Source organism: Cnephaeus nilssonii (genome assembly GCF_951640355.1).
Source record: "Cnephaeus nilssonii genome assembly, chromosome: 6".
Classification (NCBI taxonomy): Eukaryota; Metazoa; Chordata; class Mammalia; order Chiroptera; family Vespertilionidae; genus Cnephaeus; species Cnephaeus nilssonii.
The window spans coordinates 36,326,115-36,344,362 of record NC_137077.1 but is presented as its reverse complement, the minus strand read 5'-3'; the positions used below and the strand labels follow the sequence as shown (position 1 = coordinate 36,344,362).

Below are 18,248 nucleotides of genomic sequence, written 5' to 3'. Positions count from 1 at the left end.
CGTAACTTTTAACTCTCAAAACCAGCAGCTCTGCATAAGTGGAGACACTCACTTTTTCCCTCCACCCATTCAACATTTACTCATTCTGTACCTGGCCAAGAATAAGAGATAAGATCCCTTCCCTCAGAGAGCGTGTCCAATATTGGGGGAGACAGACATTACATGAGTAATTACATGAGTAACTACAGCTGTGAACATGGTGAGAAGGAACCAGAGCACGTGACCGGGAGACCTGGCCCGTGATGGTTAATGTCTCCCAAGTTCTGGCCATGTGCCAGGCATTGTGTGTGCCAGGCCATTTACAGGCATGAAGTCACACAGTGCTCACAACCATTGCCCTCATTGTACAGAGGAGAAAACAGAGGCACAGAAAGTAACCTCTGTAGAGTCACTTATCCCTGAGTGGAGCCAGAATTAGGTCCCTTGTCTTTATGACTCCAGAGTCACAGGGTTACCTCTGAGCACCCTGGCCTCCACCTCCCAGAGCATCTGCTGCTCAGGAATTGGGCGCACACTGTACCATGACACCAGCTCCGAGGTTCTGAGTATATTTATTGGGGGCCATGACCCCTTTGAGAATTTCACAAAATTGTGTCCCCTTCCCCCAGAATAACGTACACAGTTTTGCACAAAACTCTTAGGGATCTACACCCATTCATTTGCTAATTTAAAATAAATATCTTGGCACTAGGTTGTTTTGAGATCTTTCCTTGTAGGATGTAGGCAGCAGGAAAGAAACAGTAACAGAAACAAAGGTTGGAAGCACTTTCCTACACGAAGAGCGATTTATTCCTAAATTTTAAGGGAACCACACCAATGGAGTGGGATTTCTTTTGTTTGACATCACCTTGAGGAAAACATATTTTTAGTGAAAGATGAGCCCATGAGAATTAAATTTCTGTTTTTATTTTTTAAAATTTAGGATAAAATTTCCAACACACAGACAATAACATTCCCTGACCCCAGTCCCTAACCACTCTCTCTAGAAGTAACCACAATCCTGAGTTTGGCACTTTTCATTTCTATGATTACTTTTATGCCATTATTTCCTTTGTATATACCAGTGAATACCAAACAGAATTACTTAACATATTTTCAAACTTTATATAAATCACTTGCTTTTCTTTTCATTTACCATTAGGCTTTAAGATACATCATTGCTGATACAAGTAGCTATAGTTCATTCACCTTAACTGTTGTATGGTATTTAGTTATCCCAATTTATTTATCCAGTTTCCTGGATTTGGAATTTAGGTTATTTTCACAATGTCTGCTATTATAAACTATGCTGCAGTGGATTTTCTTGTGCAAATACAGGCAGGTTTTTCCGGGGCATACCATAGGAATGGGGTTGCTGGGACCACAGACCGGTGCCTGTTCGCTGTGTCATGTGCTGAGATAAGCCCTTGAAATGATTGTAGCAGTATCTCGGGATCCCTATGCTCCATATTCTCACCATCACTTGGTAGAATCAGACTCTTTCAGATTTGTCCATCCGATTGTCATGAGTTATGTCTCTGAGGATTTATGAAAGAAAAATTTAATCACAGTACTTTGGATGGATCAGCTATGAATGGTATTTTCCACGTTCGTAATTATGCAAATCCTGAATACCACTTCCATCAAATATTATGAGAAAAATATATTTGGAGAATGAGGGGTGAAGAAGAGTGTGTGTGTGTGTGTGTGTGTGAGACCATATATGAAGGACTGAGTCCTAGTTTTCTACCGTACTTTCCAGCGTATAAAACGACTTTTTAACCCAGGAAAATCTTCTCAAAAGTCGGGGGTCTTATATGCCGGAAAATACGGTAGGTTAGAAAAATCTCTGACAATGTATATCAGATTGCTTAAAACCCAAATACCGTGTTTTCCAGCGTATAAGACCCCCCGACTTTTGAGATTTTCCTGGGTTAAAAAGTCGTCTTATACACCGGAAAATATGGTATATTAGGAAGTCAATGTAATAATTTCTAAAATCAAAAAAAGTAATAATATTATAATTATGTTAATTTTAAAATACTGTGGTCCATACCAGAAACAAAAGAGCTAAAACGCTTGAGAATGGTTGCTTCTAGGAGCAGGGATTGGGACAGGGACTGCTATTTCTTGTTGTAAGCCGTGTCTTTCTGTTTGACTTTACTTAGGAGCAATGGGGTCATCCCTCAGCGCAGCCCACAGCAGCCGGGGAGCCCCCAGCCCTCACTGCCAGCGCACCCCCTCCGGCAGAATGGGAAGCAGCAGCGGTTCCCTCACAAAGGAGCCTGGAGTGGCTGCCACTCCCCATTGCCACCAGAACCCAAGAGCAGTGGATTCCCGGTGTCTCCTCGAGCTGTGTGGTCCATGATGAGGTACTGTGCTGGGCTCCTGGACTGTGTGCGTTTTCACTATCCAGCATCACCTATGTGGGCTGATAGGAGAACGGAAGCCCTGAGTCGGGTTCTGTGACCTCCCCCTCACTCCTTGTTTCTCTGCCTTTCTCCTTCCTTCCCTTCCTTCCCTGTATTAGAGCAGGTAAGAAAGGAGCAGCTGGAAAAAGCCCTGCTCTCTGCTGTTATTTAAAAGCAGGGGGTGAGGTGTGGGTCTGTGAACACTCAATTAAGGAGAACAAACGTTTTCTCGTTTTCCTGATGGAAGAACCTTGTGTGGAGACCCCGGCCCTTGGTTTTCTGGGGAGGAGAGCGCTTACCTTCCACTTGCTGCCTCACCTTGCTCTGGTGTATGGTAGGAATTTATTACAGCACAAGTATGGGAGAAAGCCCAGGGGACTCTGCCTCTCAGAAAGGTTTGTGGAGATGCAGGAAAATCTTTAAAGCATGGGACTTTCTTTTTAAAAACAATTTCACCTAGCCACAACACTTAACGTCCATTTATCAGAACAGGTGCTCACTAAATTAGGTTACCTCTAAACTTGCTCAAGCCATGAGCAAGCCAGAACTTAATAAAGATGGAAATTCAATTCATACTGTTAGTACTTTACTACTTCAGATTGCTGTTCTTATTTTTCTGTTCATTTCTAGAAAAATCCCCTGGTTTCAGGGTCTATGTTTCCTATTACTTCCACCTTTTCCTGTTTCTTATTTTTTGCCTCTTGCTTTATTCATTCATTTATTAAATATCTGTTTTAAATAAAATACCCATTGAGTGTCCACCACAAGCCAGATACTGTTCTAGGAATCAGGAACATCCTGGTGAGTAAGAAAGACAGGGTCTTTGCTGTTATGTCGCTTCCTTTCTAGTAGAAGACAGGCACTGGATAAACGACAGTGAATGAAGTGATGGAGAGGGACACATTTGCATTGGCTCGTCAGAGCAGGCCTCCTGCATCCTCCTGAATGAGAGGAGGAGCTAGCCCTGCAAAGATCTGGGCACAGGGTCCCAGACTTGGGGTAATGAACATGTGGGGATTGGAGAGGCAAGGTCAGGAGGTGGGCAGGTCCCAGATGAAGAAGGGCTGTGTTAGCCAAGGAAGCTAGTTTCAGTTTTATTCTGAGTGGAATGGAGAGACTTTGAAGGTGATGTTGTTTTTGCTGTTGTTATATTTTGTTTTATCTTAAGACCAGTAGCCCATTTGCAGGAAGAATCCTGCAAGCGGCCGCTGCGGCTGCGTGCGCTGCTGCTGCCTCCGCTGTTGCGGCCGCTGTGCCTGCACTCGAGGGCCACTGCCGCCCGCCCTGCTCCGCCCCGCCCCCCTCCGCCCCGCCCCGCCCGGGCTTTCCCTCTGGCAGCCACCTTGCTTTCCGCTTTTCCTCCCTCTTCCTTCTAAGTTGTCTTCAGTCTTCACTCCTCCCTCCCTCCGCATATGCAAATTAACCGCTATCTTTGTTGGGTAATTTGCATACTTGCCCTGATTGGCTGGTGGGCGTGGCTTTGGCTGATGGGTGTGGCTTGGGCATAGCAAAGGTGCGGTCAATTTGCATATTACTATTTTATTAGGTAGGATGGTAAGAAATGGTTACATTAAATATTCTGGCTTTGTCTTGGTACATGATGTTGGGGATAAGAGTAAAGCAGGGAAAAGAGTTAAGTTTTGCACAGACTGAGGGAGATTGAGACTGGGGTCAACAGGTGTGGTGGGTTTGGGATACCTTTTGGATACAGATCCAATAGGACTTGCTAATGTTTGGGGTGGGGGAAAGGAAAGGAAGGAAACATGGATTTGGGGGTGTTGGCTTAAACAGTTGTTGGGTGGACTGTGGTGTCAGGTACTAAGACGGAAAGTCAAGGGGAGAAATAAGTTTCCCGAGGGTTGGGGGGAGGATACATCACAGTAATTCTTGAAATTCCTGAGAAAGAAAGAGAGACAAACTACTGAAACATTGAGGAAATTTTTATCTTTCTGTGGAGGGCCGTGGAGGAAAGGAGATAAAACATTTGGAGAAGTTGTTCTTAAGGAGGCAAAGGAGGAGAAAACAGAGGAGTAAATAGGAATTTGTAGATTTCCAAGGCAGGACAGAAGTCAGATTGAATTCCCTGAGGGCAGGGGTTACGCTGCGTCTTGCTCATATCTGTATCTCCAGTTCCTTTCATAGTGTCTGGCTAATGGTAGTGGCACAAGTATTTGTTAAATGAATAAATTAATGAGAGGCTGGTAAAAAAGTGTTGGAATTAAGCATACTTATTCAGAAAATTTGGCAATGAAGGAGTGGGGAAAAAGGATGGTAACTGGAGGGGAGTTAGATTTTTGTTTTCATTTTAAATTTGATGGACATGTGTCTGTATATAGACAATGTGTAGAGAGTAGAGATGAAAGATGCTGGAGCAAAAAGGGATATGAAAAAATATGAATACTAGGGGTGTGCTGGTAAATGTTTAATAACTGGCTCCCAAAGCAAGGAAATCCTGACTTGTGGTGTTTGCCAATTTCCATGTAAATAACTCCTACCAGGGCTTATTCCAAGCTATAAATGTGACGGCACTGAAGGTGCGTTGGGGGAGAAGTGCTGTAGCTCACCATGATGCAATATTTCCACTGCCTAATAGACAATAGACATAAATAACCCGAAGAGCAGAGATAACAGTGAAGCAAAGTAAACTAATCAGGAAGTGAGAGATTTCAGTATGTATCACCTTTGTTTTTAATAAGATTAATTTTAAGTTAATGTAATTTAATTTTGAATGATGGCTATATTTAATAACTGGCTTGCAAAATACCTAAAAGTTAAACAGTCATTTCTTGCACACCACTGTGAGTCAGCTGCCACCCACCAGTGAAGAAGGTCCTTCAGGGGGAGGAAGACAGTTTCATATCTGTTATTCATCTACTATGTTCCAGGACATGGGCTAGCAGGTCCCATACGTTATCCCATGCAGCCATCACACTAATGCATTTTAGGTAGATATCAGCATCCCCCTTACTGGAGGAAATGAAAGATTTTAGAGGTTAAAACACCTAGTCCTCATTTACATAGTAAGGGGGAAGGTCAGGATTGGAACTCAAGCTGTGTAACCCCTAAACATATGCTTTGCCCATTTGCTGGGCTCTAAAAGTCCATATCCTAGGCAAGGGCTTAGCCTTGCGGATGAGGCAGGACACTGTTTTCATTCTCTGTGGAGCTGGCCTCCCTGCTGAACACGCAGGGGTAGACAGGTTCTTGCAGCCATCCTTGGGTTCACACAGGAGGCACCTCTTGACTTGCTTTGATCTATGGTATTGGTGCTAATACATTTAATTAGACAGCATGCTTTAGTAGGTTTTGTTCTGTTCTTTTTTCACCCCGAGCACCAGGCTGTTTTAGAGAGAATGATGCTCGGAGAACAATACACAGCTCAGCTGGAACTGGGTCAGAGTCTCACTACGTTAACCTGTTTGTGGGCGGGAAGGACCGTTATCCATCACTGGGAAGGAAAATTGTCATATAGTTTCCCTTTTTGGAAAGTAAACGTGTCATACATTGGAATATATATTTAATTAGTATTAAAATTATTTTTGAAAATTATGCTTGTCCTTTTGTCAGAAGGTGATCAGGTTAAGCAAATAAAAGTTCAAAGAGACAATCTTATCTTAATTCTTAAGATCACTGCAGCCCTGGCCTGTGTGGCTCAGTTGGTTGGAGTGTTGTCCTGTGCACGGAAGGGTTATGGGTTTGATTACCGGTCAGGGCACATACCCAGGTTGCGAGTTTGATCCCTGGTTGGGGCACATTCAGGAGGCAACAGATTGATCTCTCTCTCTCTTTCTCTCTCTCTCTCTCTCTCTCTCTCTCTCTCTCTCTCTCTCTCCTCACTCCCCCTCTTCCTTCTCCTCTCTCTAAAATCAATAAGAACATATCCTTGGTGAGGATTAAGAACACACACACACACAAAAAAAAAAGAGCTTTGCAGACAATGGTTAAATCATGGCTCCTTCGCTTACTTGATCTGGACAAGTTGTTTTATCTCTGTGGGCCTCTGTTTTCTCACCTCCAGAAGAGGGAGGTAATAGTAGAACCTTACTCCCTGCCTGGCTGTCAGGACTGCAAGCGGTAGCACATGTATAAGCTTGTACATGGGTGCCTGGCACAGGGTGGCCAGTCAGTGCATGGCAGCCAGCAGTGTCATTATTAGTAGTTTAGTGTTATGACTCTGTGGGTTTCTGGACACCAGGACGCATGGTGAAAATGGTAAATCTGCAGTATGCGGGCAGGGAGTGGGATTGTGTGGGATTTGTTGTTGTTGTTTTTGAACTTCAAGAGTGTTGGCTAGTATTTATTTGTATTGCCTGTATTGCATTAGATTGACAAAAAGTTGGCTACATACAATCAGGTAAAATGTTTTTCAGAAGTTTCTATACACAGGGAAAAAATCCCAACCCAGGGAAAAATCCCACTTCAAATCATTTAGTTGCCTCTTTTTTTCTTCTTCTGTCTGACTTAGTAATTGGCATATAGGTAGAAAGTGCAATGAAAAACCTCGGACATAAAATTCATTCACATGTGGACATACTTTCCCTTTTACATTAGGAAGCTCAGTGAGTTCTACATGAAATCTTATCTTCAGGACTCATATATACAGTGTCCCAAAAAACGTATACACACTTTAACAGCTGATAAATTAATTTTTACTCCTTTTCAGGTTTAACTGATTTCAAATAATGGGTGAAGCCAGACTAAGCTTTGAACAAAGAAAATTTATCCTAAAGAGCCACTAGACTTTTTTTTTTTTATGGGGACACATAAAAGATAAAGTTTACAGTACAAAACCAGCAACAGTCGATGAATTGAGGGCGCACAAATACCGAAAGAAATGATTCTTGATGTTTGTGATTCCATTGCTTCACATTATCAGCAGTGCCTGGACCAGAACGCTCATCAGTTTGAAAACAGGCATTGACAAAGAAAATAATTCATTTCTGTAGATTCTTTTAAATTTTGAAGATAAACTGTGTGTTAATAAACACTGATTTTAGAATCATTCAAAATGCATATACATTTTTTGGGACACCCTGTATATGGATATGCCTATATATCTCTAGAGTCATTTTTTTATGTATACTTACTTGATTTACCATTTAAATAACAGTGATCACTGTAGGCATTGAAGGCCATTCTTGCTTCAAGTTCTGGTTCATTTCCTCTTTGTTCTGCTACCATGTAGGGTCTGTCGGGAATCATTCATTCAGCAAAATTTACTGAGCACCTACTATGTTCCAGACACCATTTTTGCCAGTGAAGTAAACAAAGCCCTGCCCTCATGGAACTTAGCTGGATGATGATCATGGTATTTTAATTGAAAAATAGGCTCATTTTTTTTGTGGATGAGATAGTGGTTAGATTTTTCACTTTAGTGGGTCTTAGTCATTTATCTTGTAAATGCCTTGTAAGTAGGAATGCAAATCAAGAAACCAAGACAGGTTTAGGACTAGAGAACAATTTGGCACGAAAGTGAACTTGTGAGGTAATTAAAGTCCAGGGATTTGGAGAGGCATTTAAATATTTTGACCTTCACTGGTGGAATTGGCAACTGATCTCTTAAGTGTCATTTTAATGCTTTATTTCTATAGACCTTGCATTACGCTCCTTTTCCCCCAAGTAAGCGATGCTGTGCGGATTAAACTCATGAGGTGGGATTTTGAACTTTTGTTCCACACATATGATGCTGTGAGTAGGGCAAATGTGTTTCAGATCATTATTAATAATCTCATATCAGCATTGAGAGAAACTTAGCAAACTAGTGAAGTGAGATTTATAGATGACAGAAAAAAAAAATCTGTGTTGAAAGCCTGTATTGCTGATGAATAATTAGGTTCTCTTGCCCTCCCCACCACCATTTCACACACCTTTTCCATTGACTGATCTCAGATGTATCACTTTCAGTCTCACTTAGCTGGTGCTTTCAGAGGTGTAGGGTAATGTAAGTCTATAAGGAAAATGTGTCCAACCGTTAAAGGTGAAGTTGGTGCGTTCATATTAATAAATCTCCTCCCCTACTTAAACATTAATGCAAGTATAAACCTCAATGATTCCACATGGAGAACACAAACCACCTCAGATTAAATTAAAAAGTTATTTTCAAAAAGAAACTGTGTCAGTTAGTTATCAGGCTTCTCAATTAGAAACTGTGTTTATTGGGATAGTGTCATTAATGTGCCGTAAAAGCTCTTTGGTGGGTTGATTTGCCCAAACTGGGCTCCCAACTGCCTTTATAGTAGCTTCTCTCAAATACAGAGCTTACCAGGAAAGTGTTCCCTTTTGCGGATTGAGAATTTGAAGGTTTTTCGCCCCCGCCTTTTACTATTTGCTAACCATTAACTGAGAGTAATGTTATTCCTCCTGCACCAGTTTTGGCCCTGAAGTGAAATTGTGGTGTGATGAAAGTCAGGGGACTTAGGCATGTAAATGTTTTGACCTTCACTGACCAGAGGATGTGGCCAAGCAGGAGTCACCTTGATGACGTCACCTGAAAGGTTATTGAAATCGGCTTTGGTTCTTGAACTGAACTCAGCACTAAAGTGGATCATTTCAATAAAGGGTTCCCTGGCTTCTTGCAAAGTTTAGCACTACACGCTTCCAAATAAATCACATGCTAAGTAGGCAACATTTCTTTTAATTTATGGATAGCAGTTGGTAGAGCTCCTAACTGCTGACAGCCCTTGGTTCACTCTGCTTAATCCTGATTGGGTACCCGTTCTTGGCACTCCTCTATCCCCTGTGAATTTCAGTCAGTGGATGATAAGTTCTTTCCTTTCTCCGTGTAGAGCAATCAGGCTTAGGCATCTGCTTTGCAACCGGATGCACATATGTTGAAGGAGAAAACTATCAGAATGTAGGCATTTCTGGTTGGCATGCAATTTTGTCACAGCTACGGTAGATCCTTAGAAGAAGGTCCCGGGTCTATATTTCTTTGTCAGCTCAACAGTCACCTTCTGGAATACGTCACCTCTGTCCTGTGTGGTTAAGAGGCTGGGGGACTTCTAGGCCACCAAGCATTTCTCTCTTCTTTTGCAGAATGCAGCTAGGCTCATAGGGTGTTGTAGGCAGTTTGCTGCTGATATCTTTGCTCTTTTACTTAATGCTACAGTCATCCAGATTAATAATTTCTTTCTCTTTCTTCTTTTTTTAAATATAGCCTGCTGAGAGGTTGTGGAGTGATTGTTTAATAACAGCAGTATTAGTTCATCTTAACATTGTAATTACTCAGGTATATGTAAATAATTCTTTCACAAGAACATTATTTTATGCCAGACATTAGATCATGGTTGTTTCAGATATATTGGTGGCATTTCCAGTTTGTTGCTCTGAAAATTGTCTGATAAAAGTTTATTTTTTATTTTTATTGTTTCCTCTTTTATTTTTTTTAACTTATTATTATTTTTTTATTTTTATTATTATTTTTTAAATAAATCTTTATTGTTCAGATTATTACAATTGTTTCTCCTTTTTTCCCCCCATATCTCCCCACCACCCGGTTCCCACCTCCCCTCTGCCCTTACCTCCCCCCCATTGTCCTTATCCATAGGTGTATGATTTTGTCCAGTCTCTTCCCATACCCCCCACACAGACACCTCTTTCCCCCTGAGAATTATCAATCCACTCCCATTCTATGCCTCTGATTCTATTATGTTCACCAGTTTATTCTGTTCCTCAGATTTTTAATTCACTTGATTTTTATGATCACTTGTTGATAGATATGTATTTGTTGTTCATAAGTTTTATCTTTACTTTTTCTTCTTTTTCCTCTTTTTAAAGAATACCTTTCAGCATTTCATATAATACTGGTTTGGTGGTGATGAACTCCTTTAGCTTTTTCTTATCTGTGAAGCTCTTTATCTGCCCTTCAATTCTAAATGATAACTTTGCTGGGTAGAGTAGTCTTGGTTGTAGGTTTGATAAAAGTTTTGATCTGTTAATCTATCACCAATGAATTTCATGTAACCCCCCCCCCCAAAAAAAAAGTTTTGATCTGATACTATGTTCTGAAGATTGACTCTTAAAATCCATATGCTTGAAAAATAATTTTTAAAAATTCAAGAAGAGTTTGGAGGGAACTTTTGTCCAGCAGAAGGAAAAAAGAATTGTAGAAATAGAAATGATTTGACAATTCTCTTATAATTCAGAAACAAGCACCATGGCCTTGATACTCACCAATTATCAACATTGTGGGTACTTCCGTAGCTCTAGTGGAGTGGGCACTTATCAATGGCCAGGAATCATGCTGCAGGTTTATGTAGAGCTTACAATTTTAATTCTTACAAAAACTTATGAGGTAGACGTTCACAGAGCAGTAACGTACACACATACAGATTACGTGGCTTCTAATTCTGCTCTACTGCTTGCCAGGTATATATGCTCTTTGGCAAATTACTTCAGTTTTCTGTGTCTCCATATCCTCATGTGAAGATGGCAGTTTATTTAGTCACCAGGAGAGCCTCTCATTTGCTTTCTCATTTTAGAGTCAACTTCCAACTCCCGCACAACTTCCATGAGGTATTCTGAGGAACAAATGAGTTAATACATGGGAAGAGCTTAATATGGCTTTTAATCATGGCCTTTATAAATGGTAGTGCTATGATTTAGGTTCCCCACTACCATACTTATTTTATAGCAGAGTCACTGTGGAAGAATTATTGTTTAGAAATACTTTTATAGCATTTGCCTTTTCTTTGCTGTATTTATGAAAGAAAGTGATATGGCCTTGACTTGACTTGTAACCATTTAATTATTTTCTCTCTTTTCACAAGCTTACAGTATTTTGGAGGGAAATGATTGTGAGAGAAAAACATTCCTGTAGCAATGATGGAAAGTTCAGTGGGGTTTAGAGGGTAATAGAATGCCTGTGTTAACACTTATTCTTAAGTGATGAATGCCATCCTCATTATAAGTTGCTGCAGAAGACATGCTTAGTTTCTGAGAATAACAGTTGACATTTTAATTAAAATTTTTTGATATATTTAGAATTACTATTGAATAAAACATCACTTTAATAAACAAATCATTAGGTTGGAAATCAAATAAAAACTTAACTTACTAGTTTTGTAGATAAATGACCTTGTACCAATATAGGAAGATGTGTTTCATGTTGTAGATTTATGAATTTTTCATGCTATTCATATTATTCAAACCATGATCTTTATTACTTTATATATAATCTAGAAAATGCATATTGATTTTCAAATCACCCTAGGCAGCAGTCTCTATGAGAAGTCTACCATTAAAGATTTGCTCTTAATGATTTAACTTCTAAAAGTATTAGTAAAATCTTTGAAGGGAATATAAGTGTGGATTTTTTGGGGATGAAGGCAATTAATATATCATAATTTGGAAAAAAATATAAAAAAACTAAACCCAAACAACCATTCAGAGTTGGTTGGAAGGAATAATGTTTGTGTCTTATGTTGAGAGCTAGACATGCCCTCAGTACCTAATGAATAACCAATACATTTGAGTTCCAAGTGGTAGAGCTTTTAGTTCCTGACAGTTAAGTCTTTATCTTGGAGATTTTTGTGCTTTGTATTTGGCTCCCTTAAGTAGTTTTCCTTGGTTACCGTGAAAGGAGTGTGAGTTGGTGAAAGAATTTATGATCCATTCTGCATTGAGGATGAAAAAAAGTTTTGATTATAAAAGGTTGTCTACTTAATTATAAAACTGCACTTTTGATTCTCATGTGTTCAATGAGAGACTGCGTATATCATACATAAAGTTTGTTTTCTTCCTCTTTGCAGCACATAATTTATAGCTACAATGGTCAGGTGAATCTTTCATATTAGGTCAAGATTGGCTGTCCATCTCCAGATATTTTTAAGCAGAAAATACACATGTGATAATAGTTAATGACCAATGAACATGATGTCTTGAAAATTACAACTCTCATCATTGTCCTTTGTTGGTGTTTATGAAAAATCTGAGCCATGTAGTGTTGCCCATCATTCTGAAAGGGAAGAGCTGTTTCCCCGGTTGTACTGGATATAAAGAAACGGAGGCAGCATGGCGTCATGTAAGGAGCCATGGCCTAGCTGGTGGGAAAACTGGATTCTGCTTTGATTCTGATTTGCTCTGGTCCTTGGGCCAGTTATTTTACTTCCCTGGATTTCTGTTTTGCTTAAGGGAGACCGGATGGGGTGGTTTCCTGTCATTGGATATTCTTTCTATGGTCTATTGGGTCAGATTCTTGTGAAACTGTGCTGTCACTTTCCCTCTGGTCTTTTGATCACTGTATTCCGTTGGCATGTACGTTGTTGGAAGTTGTGCGGGAGTTGGAAGTTGACTCTAAAATGAGAAAGCAAATGAGAGGCTCTCCTGGTAACTAAATAGACTGCACAGGAAACTTTGCTAATGCACATTTTGTTATTTTCTCCTTTTCCTTTTCCAACCTGGATCCTTGATATGTAAGTCAAATGTATTGATGGAAAATGTCAATATTTAAAAGATTAAATTTTGCCTTATACATGTTTTGCCTTCAACCGTCATAAATGTAAATAACACTGTACATTTGCAAACTGACTTTTGTTGGCTCTTCAGTCAGTTTGTTATTTCATTTGATTAATAATTATTTATTAAACACTTGCTACATACAAATATCTTAGGGATCATTTCTTGCAAAGAATGAAACATTTTTAAAAGTTGTTTAAATAATTTGGGGTACTTACTAAAAAGATACACTAGACTAACAGCACCCTATTGTGAGTATTGAGCCTGATTTCTGGACACAGAAACTGGCAACATCAAAACATTTTTTTTCTATTGCCTCTTTGGTGCTTCATGGTCTCTTTTTCTTTTTTAAAATCCATGTATTTTCCTTTTAGTCGCTTTTTAAAGAGTGACTTTTCTTAATTTGGTGGGTACCTGCCCTCTCACTTCGAATCTTCATAAGAGAAGGACTATGTCCTGACTCCAGAATCTCACAAAAAGACTCTGATTGGCCCAACGTGGATTCTCTCACCTCCCGGTGGGGAAGTCAAACAGTGATGAATGGATGTACACTGAACTATGGGATGCACAGGGTAGGGTATTTTGGCCAGCCTGGGAAGTTTGGTTCAAGCTGAGTCTTAGTAGATGAGACGATGAGTGGAAGAAAGGTAGGGCTGTCTTCCCAGGCAGAAAGCACAGCATGAGGGAGGAGACAGAGGAATGTACCTGCAAAGCGCGCAGGTACTTGCGTGTGTGTGTGTGTGTGTGTGTAACTACAGATGACTCAGGAAATGAGTCCTGGGAGACAAGGCCGGGAAGGTAGGTAGGAGCCCTGTCACGAAGGAACTTGGGAGCAATACCAAGGGACTTTGATTCCTATAGATGAAGAGCAACTAGTGTGGTATCATGCTCATCTTGGTTTTAGGAGAATCCGAGCATAAACCCAGATGGAACATATTGTTTAAGTGTGAAGACTAAGAAATTCAAACAATTTGATATTAATTATTATATTTTTGAGAATGAAAAAGCAGTAGTTCTGAGTTTGTTACCATAATTAATCCTGCATATGTATGAGTGATCAGTATTTTCTCTTTGTTTTTAAGATCACGTCTTATATAACATTTCTTTACACTTTTTTTGGTCATTTTAGGAGAATTTTCAAATTTTAAAAACGTTAACAGGAGCCTTTAGAATGCATTTCTCCATGATAGGAAAAAAAACAATGCTGTGTATCTACACCTGTTAATGGATTTAAGCCTTTTTGATTTCTGATTTTCTTCCAAATAACAGAAATTAATGGAAACTTCATGGAAGTGATAATCCCTTCCTATTATGCATTCAGTATGCTAAGACATAATATGTGTATTCTTATGTGTATTGTGTCCAAGCAGCTGTTATATTTTGTATTGGTGCAGATAATTGCTTTTCTACTTGGCAAAGAAAATGAGCAGATGTAAAATAAATATCCTTTTCTGGCATGATCGATTCAGAGCTCTGCAACCTGAGATTTTATAAGTGATGTAGTAAGTGCTGTCCAATGTCAAGCTGGCGCTATTAATGGCCAAAAATTCACTTGGGCCAAGATAAATTCTGACCAACCCTGTATATCAGACTCATAATCTTTTCGGCCAAAAATTCACTTGGGCCAAGATAAATTCTGACCAACCCTGTATATCAGACTCATAATCTTTTCGGCCAAAAATTCACTTGGGCCAAGACAAATTCTGACCCAGCCTGTATATCAGACTCATAATCTTTTAGAGCTTGAATATAAGAAACAGCGTTTAGTTTTCACAGAAGGAAAATAGTACTATGGTGACTGAAAGACCTCTACTGAGGCAGTTTCCCCCAAAAATGATTTTAGAAAATTCTCCTTGTTTAACTTCTAATATGAGGGAGCACCCAGGGGTTGGTGCATGGATCCTGGTGTCACACAAAATGAGAAGTCCCATATTTCTCATTTAGTAGCAGTGTGAACTTGGATTAAGTGATTACCACATTTATATAATAGGAATAATTAGTAATCATCATTATAAACGGCATGACGTATGGAGAGTTTAGCACCAGGCCCTGTATAACACAAGCACCCAATTGCACTTATTATGCACTAACTAGAGGCCCGTTGCATGAAGATTCGTGCAATAGGCCTTCCTTCCCCTGGCTGCCGGCACCGGTTTTCCTCTGGCACCCGGGACCCAGGCCTTACGTCTTCGCTCCAGCCGGAGCACCGCTCCTGTAGTTCCCTCCACCCCCTGCCCTCCCCCTCATAGAAGGCCTCCCACCCCACCCAGTTGCTCTGCACCTGCTGCCCAGAGGCCTGGAGTGGCTGGGGGGCAGGGCCACTGCCATCTTTGTCAGGTTAATTTGCATTCTCACTCCTGGTTGGCTGGTGGGCGTCATGAAGTGATGGTCAATTTGCATATTTCTCTTTTATTAGTGTAGATATGAAGATGTCCAGTCTTTCTACAGTTGGCCATGGGGGAAATAAGCTGTTTACGAATACACCTGTGCTGGTACTTTTCAATGCCTTGAGAGTTTGGCTTAATTATTTATTACCTCTTTCCCATTGGGAGATAAAAGGGAGCCAATATGAAATACCTATTACAAGCCTGGAGATAAACATGGATCAGCTCACTTAACTATCACCATATCCTTGGGAAGTAAGTCTTCCCACATTTACATATGTAAAGGCAAGGCTGGGGAGGTTGCACAATTTGCACAGCATTACACAGCTAGAAAGTGGAAGATCTAGGATTTGAACCCACATCCATTTGACTTTCCTATATAGGCTTCTCCAGGTTAAGTAAGCCCTTTATAATGTTCCATGGAAACAATTACAAGAAAATTCCAGAAAGGACTATTGTGGCAAAAGCAGAAGCATCCTGAGAGCATTAATCTGTTCATCTCTTCTCTGTACCTCGTGGAGCTTGGGTGGCTCTACCCCATTTACAGTGCTGATGCTCTGCTTGGCTCTTAACCATGGCATCATCATGCCAACGGGGATTTCTCTGTTTAGAGAACCTGGCTCAGCACTTTTTAGGACATCCTTTACCTTAAAGTGAAATGCTGGGTGGGATGTGTCACCCCTCATCTGTAAGCAGTCATTAAATACCATTTTTTGAAAGTTTTCTAAAGCAACAGTGAGGTAGCTGTTCAGTGATAGATACGTTCCTAGATTATTGTGTCTGCTTAATTTTATGTTGGATGACTGGGTTGCTCTGCAGTGAAATTATTTATGTGATATTTCTGAAAGATGGAGAGTGTGTGTGTGTGTGTGTGTGTGTGTGTGTTGAGATACTGCTTTGTGGACTTTTGATTGTGACTTTTTAAAGTGAATACATATCTGGGAAAGAATTCAGTGGGTGTGCCAAACCAGTGTTTCATTGTGGCATGGTAGTACAGTAGTAAGTCATTAGTTGTTGTGTTTTTAAATGTATATTTTAGAGAAATTTTAGATTCATGGCAAAGTTGAGAGGAAGGTACAGAGATTTCCCATATACCCATTACCCCAGCACATGCATAGCTTCCCTCATTATCAACATCACTCACCAGAATGGTACATTTGACACTTAAGAATGAGCCTACATTGACACATCATATATTCTACAGTTCATAGTTTACATCAGGTTCATTCTTGGTGTTGTACATTCTAAGGATTTGGACCAATGTATAATGACATATACTCATCATTATAATATCATACAGGGTATTTTCACTGCCCTAAAAATCCTCTGTGCTCAGCCTATTTGTCACTACCCCTCCTCCAACCCTTGTCAATTAATCATCTTTTTATTTTCTTCATAGTTTTGACTTTTCATATAGTTTTTTTGTATTCACATAGAATCTCATGTAGTTGGAATCATACAGTATGTAGCCTTTTTAGATTATTTTTGATAACTTTTGATTTTTGATGTAGGCAATCATGTCATTTATTTTTCATGTCATTAATTTTTTTTTTAATCCTCACCTGAGGACATGCTTAGAGAAAGATAGAGAGAGAAACATCAATGTGAGAGAGAAACATTGATTGGTTGCCTCCAATATACCTCCAACTGAGGATCAAACCTGCAACCTAGGTATGTGCCCTGACCTGATATTGAACCTGCAGACTTTCAGTATCCTGTTCGATGCTCCAACCAACTGAGCCACACCAGCCAGGGTTCATGTCATTAATTATTAATTTTTTGGAGAGACAATTTTAGTAAGAAAAAGTCTGCTTTTCTTTAATTTTTTGTTTTTAGGACTGAGAAATTTTTAAGTATTCAGTGTAAAAAGAATAAAACAACTACTCATATTACATTAGGTCATATTTATTTTCAGTCTTTTTCTTTTCACTTTCCCTAAGGAGCGAAGCAGTATTGGTATAGCTGAAGTCTACTTTAACGTTGCCATTGGTGTCATTTTCTTTACTGTCTCCTCAGGATGACTGTCCTAGGATGTATGTGTATATGTATATGTATATGTATATGTATATGTATATGTATATGTATTCTATATCTATACACCTTATTATGCTCCAACTTCTGGTTAAACTAGTCATTCCTTGTCTAAAATGGCTTGGAAGATCTATGTGGAAGAAAATGTTCCCATAGGAAGCTTCAGGTTTCATCTTATTTGGTCTCCTGAACCTTGAGTCCACAACAGACCTGGGGAGTATTTTTGGATCTGGAATAAACCGGAGAGATGTAATCTGGAAAAGCCCTGTGTTACGTGAAGCTGACTCGGTATTTGTCTCCTTTACTCCTCCTTCCTTGTCACCTGGAACATCTGTTGTACAGTTGATGCTCAGTCAGCAGCAGTGGACACAGCTCTTCTGCTCCCCTGACCCCAAGACACTCCTGATCCCCTGGCCCGTCTGAACCCACAGTGACTCTGAGCAAATACTTGCCTCACCTTTTCAGGTTTTGCACCTGCATTACAAGTGCACTCACCTTTTTCCCATGCCCATCGACTTGTATGCTAGAGTGTTTATGAAATGTCATCACTTCAATGAGTGTAATTTCACAAATATTTATTAAACTCTGTCAAATGATGAGGTAATCATTCTCTTATTGGATATAATAGTGATTCCAATAGCTGATCCTTCAGAGTATATTGAGTATGATTACTAACAATAGCTAATATTTATTGAGTATTTGAAACACAGTTTTAAGATCTTTACATATATTAACTCACTCAATCCTCATAAGACCTCTACAGTTAGATGCCGTTACCATCCACATTTTACCGATGCGATAATGGAGACCCAGGGAGAACAAGTAACTTGCCCCACGTAAGGCAGCTGGCAAGTAGAGAACTTGGCAGTCACACCCTGCAGCCTGGCTCCTGAGTCTTTGCTCTTAAAACCAGCTTGCTATATATTTCTCTTTCTTTTTTCTTTTTGGTTAATCCTCACCTGAGGATATTTTCTCCATTGATTTTTAG

The 18,248-nt window shown here is 39.8% G+C and overlaps 1 protein-coding gene across 1 annotated transcript in view; it reads left to right on the top strand.

The window, feature by feature from the left end:
• The window catches only part of TMTC1 (transmembrane O-mannosyltransferase targeting cadherins 1), a 234,133-nt gene that overhangs the window by 32,541 nt on the left and 183,344 nt on the right, over positions 1-18,248 (top strand). Inside the window, exon 5 of the mRNA XM_079774298.1 lies at positions 2,148-2,351. Within this exon, the coding sequence (XP_079630424.1) occupies positions 2,148-2,351 (204 nt within the window). The remainder of the gene's footprint in view (positions 1-2,147; positions 2,352-18,248) is intronic.